At 65.5% G+C, this 3,308-nt stretch overlaps 1 protein-coding gene and 1 long non-coding RNA gene across 2 annotated transcripts in view; one reads left to right on the forward strand and one right to left on the reverse strand.

Annotated features, from left to right (window-relative positions):
- Positions 1–60: 60 nt before the first annotated feature.
- ST6GALNAC2 (ST6 N-acetylgalactosaminide alpha-2,6-sialyltransferase 2) overlaps positions 61–3,308 on the forward strand; it is a 14,279-nt gene continuing 11,031 nt past the window's right edge. Inside the window, exon 1 of the mRNA XM_026090471.1 lies at positions 61–256. Within this exon, the coding sequence (XP_025946256.1) occupies positions 132–256 (125 nt within the window). The 5' untranslated portion in view covers positions 61–131. The remainder of the gene's footprint in view (positions 257–3,308) is intronic.
- Positions 2,158–3,173, reverse strand: LOC112977747. Its single transcript, XR_003257626.1, has 2 exons — positions 3,033–3,173; positions 2,158–2,264 (listed from the first exon to the last, which is right to left on the reverse strand). It is a non-coding gene; the product is annotated as an uncharacterized LOC112977747 (long non-coding RNA).

The following is a 3,308-nucleotide window of genomic DNA, read 5'->3' on the forward strand; positions in this document are numbered from 1 at the left end:
GGGCGAGAGGGCGGCGGAGCCCGCGCAGACGCGGCGCCGGGTGGGCAGCGCTGCCGGTCTCCTGCCGCCACCTGCCCGTCCGCGCCGGGGCGCCGCTCGGCTGCGCTGCTCCGGTGGCTGCGCTGCCCGGCATGGGGTCCCCTCGCTGGAGACGCCTCTGCCTCCTGCTCCTGGCCGGTTTAACATCCTCCCTCATCCTGTACGGTCACTATTACGCTACGGTGGAGGCACCCACCAGCCAGAGGCTCCTAGCCAGGTAAGGGGGGGACGTGGGGAGGAGGGGGCACGGCGGAGGAAGTGCCACTGCAGCCCGGGGATGGGGACAGGGAGGGGGTCGGGGAGGGGGGACCGGGCTCCCCCGGCCGGTTGCTTAGTGCGGGTTATTCGAGCAGCGAGCCGGGCTGTTTGCTTGTTTGAGGGGTGTGATTGAAGCGGGCTCTGCGTCTCCGAGGTGTCCTGGGCACCCGGGTGCTGCCAAGTTGCCCCACGGCCTCCAGCCGTGCCCGGGGCAGCCAGGGAGGGACCCCCGGGCCGCGGGGGGCTGCAGGGGTCCTTGCACGGGTTCAGCCCCCACAAAGAAACCGTCGCTGGGTCCGGGGACAGCTGAGGGTGCTCAGCACCCAGTGGGATCAAAGCGCCTTCCAGCAGCAGCTCAGACCCTCTGCAAGAGCAATGTGTCCCCGCTAGGCTAATTCTGGACTCGAGGTGGCTGGTTTGCCCAGGAGGGGGGTTTGGCCCCCTGACTCGCAGCGATCCCGGTGCAGCGGTGCTGATTTACACCAGCTTCCTGGMAGGGCAGGGCTGGTCCCTTCCACTGACCCGTGGTTTTTCCTCCACCGGCTCTTGCAAACTCCCAAGGGCTCCAGCATTTCCCAGGCTCCAGCAGTTGGCATCTCCTCCTTTGCCTTCCCTCTGTCTTCCCCTGCATCCTCCACCCTCCCTGGGCCCCTTCCYGGGTGCGAGGCCGGGAGAGGGTGCTGGGGAGCAGGCGGAGTGTGAGTGAGCCTGCATGGCACCTGGCCTGCGGGACCATCCTCCTCCTCCTCTTCTGCAAGCGTCGGATAACCGATGGTGCCATGCCAGGAGAGCACTATGAGTGCCCCTTGCCTCCGCACTGTGGTCCCACGTCCCGGTGCTGCTGGTGGAGCAGCAGATCCTGGCAGCTGGCGCGACGGAGCCCGGCTCCCCGGTGCTCTTGAGAGAGGGGCTGGAGGATGCGGGACCGGAGCGTGTCCCGCATGGCGCTGGGCTACGTGCAGTGAGAGCTGCACTGGGACTCGCTGGGGATGCGGGTGGGCCGGGCCAGCGTGGGATCCAGATGCTCTCTTTTGCCCAGCTGGTGGGAGCTGGGGAGTCTCCGCCTGATCCGTCCTGTCCTGCCGCATGTCTAGTGCAGAGATCCCGCTCCCGCTGGGACGGTGCGAGCAGAAGTGCCTTCCTCTCCGCAGCCCTGGTTAGCGGTTGGGTCYGTTTCTGCCCGCGGGCGCAGCGCTGGGTTTGCAGTGGTGCCGGCAGCGTTAGCCGCACCGTGTGATGCTTGGGGGCAAGGTGGTGCTGGGGTGGGGATCGGCTCCCCGCACGGAGCTTTACACCCTGGGAGGGGAAACAGAGGCCCACGAGGGTGGCCGGCTCTGCCCAAGGACCGCGATGGAGCTGGGAACAGAAAGCAGCCGAGCCCCGGCTCTTCCCGGGGGCAGTCTGCAGAGGAGCCGGGAGCATCTTCCCCTCCCACCACATYGCAAACTGCACAAGGAAACTTAAACCACAGCCTAACCCTGCCTACACCGCTCCTACCTCTGCACCGGGAACCCACAGCTCTCCTTGAACCCGGGGGGACCCCTGTCCCTGCATCCCTGCGGGCAGGAGAGGAGGACAGGTTGTCCCTGGCCTGGAGCAAGGCAGCAGAAAGCTTGCGTGAACCCTGAAACCTGCAGGCTGTTTCCCCCTAAGTTTAACCCAAACACTTAAGCCTCAGTCAAACCAGAGCAGGACTTGTTCACCCTCCTTCCCGGTACTTATCTATGCAACAGGCTGTAGTTTCTACTTGTCTAAGCTATAAACCTGAATTAATCTATATCTGCCTTGGGAACTGATACAGGGCTAAATCTGGAAGCGAAACGTGTGCGTTCAGTGTTTCACAGATAAAACACGCTCACAGGCCACACAGTTGCGTTTATACAGTCGGCGCAGCAAGGGAGCGTTAGTGGTGCTCCTGCTTCGGCGCCGGCAGGTCTGTACGTGCAGCGCCTCCGTCCGGGGCGGACCTGMGGGGAGAGGAAGGGGTTCAGGAGGCGGGTCGCCCCTCTAGTTCACGCTGGCCGTTGCACGCCCTAAAGCGACCGATGTCCGGGTGCCCGCGGGCAATGCCCCAAATCCCCGCTCCAGGCCAGCGCGAGGCTGGCTACAGCAATGAGGATCCTGCAGAGATGGGCTCAAAGCCCCTGGGGGAAACAGCTGCCGCGCGGGGCAGCTCCCGGCCGTGTGCCGGTGCAAGCGCCAGCCCCCGAACAAAGCAGCTTGCAGCCAAGCGCRCTTTGCAGGGAGCCAGACCCTCTGCGCGCTGGCACGGAGCTGGTTGCATGCACGTTTGCGGGGTCGTGCGTGGGCACGCGGGGTCCGGCTCAGCGCAGTCCCCAGCCCTGCTCCCCGGGAGCACCCCTTGCAAACTCCGGGAAATTCCTGCCGGAGAGTCGCCAGGACGGCTCGTGGCCGTGTTATTAAGGCAGCGAGGATGAGCGTGGAGCTCTGCCCACCCACAGCGTCCCTCCCTGGCCCTGCGCCAGGGCGCGGATGCCTGCCGCAGCTCGGCCCTTTGCAGTGGGTGCTGGGCATTTTGCGGGATTGAGCAAGTGGCCCTGTTTACCTTGCTGCTTGGGCTCCCTGAAAAGGGTTTGCTGGGCCCTGGGAGTGTTTGTTTAAGATAGCAGCGCCGGAGTGCGCGCTCTCAAACACTTTTATCTTCAGGAAATGGGGGGGTGGCCGTGCGCTGGAGACATCATATTTGTTAATTCCTCCTGGAAGACGGAACTCACCCAGACTTGGCTCTTTCTTGCGCTGGCGACCGTGCCCGGGAGGCCGCGGGCCGCTCCTTCCCGCGAGCGCCATTGTGCATGGGGCTGACCCTGGGGAGCCTCGTCATCTTCTGAGTCAACCAACCGTCCCGAGGTGCTGGGCCGTTAACGCTTYGCCACATCCTGGGCGGTGACGTCAAGGCCGCTCGGCTCCCCGGCACGCTGTTGGGATGTCGTCGCGCGGCGCCGCCGCGGCGCGGGTCCCGGCGCACCCCGCGCTCCCAGCTGGGGCCGGGA

This window comes from Apteryx rowi, unplaced genomic scaffold (assembly GCF_003343035.1).
Source record: "Apteryx rowi isolate R43461 unplaced genomic scaffold, aptRow1 scaffold_86, whole genome shotgun sequence".
Taxonomy (NCBI): Eukaryota; Metazoa; Chordata; class Aves; order Apterygiformes; family Apterygidae; genus Apteryx; species Apteryx rowi.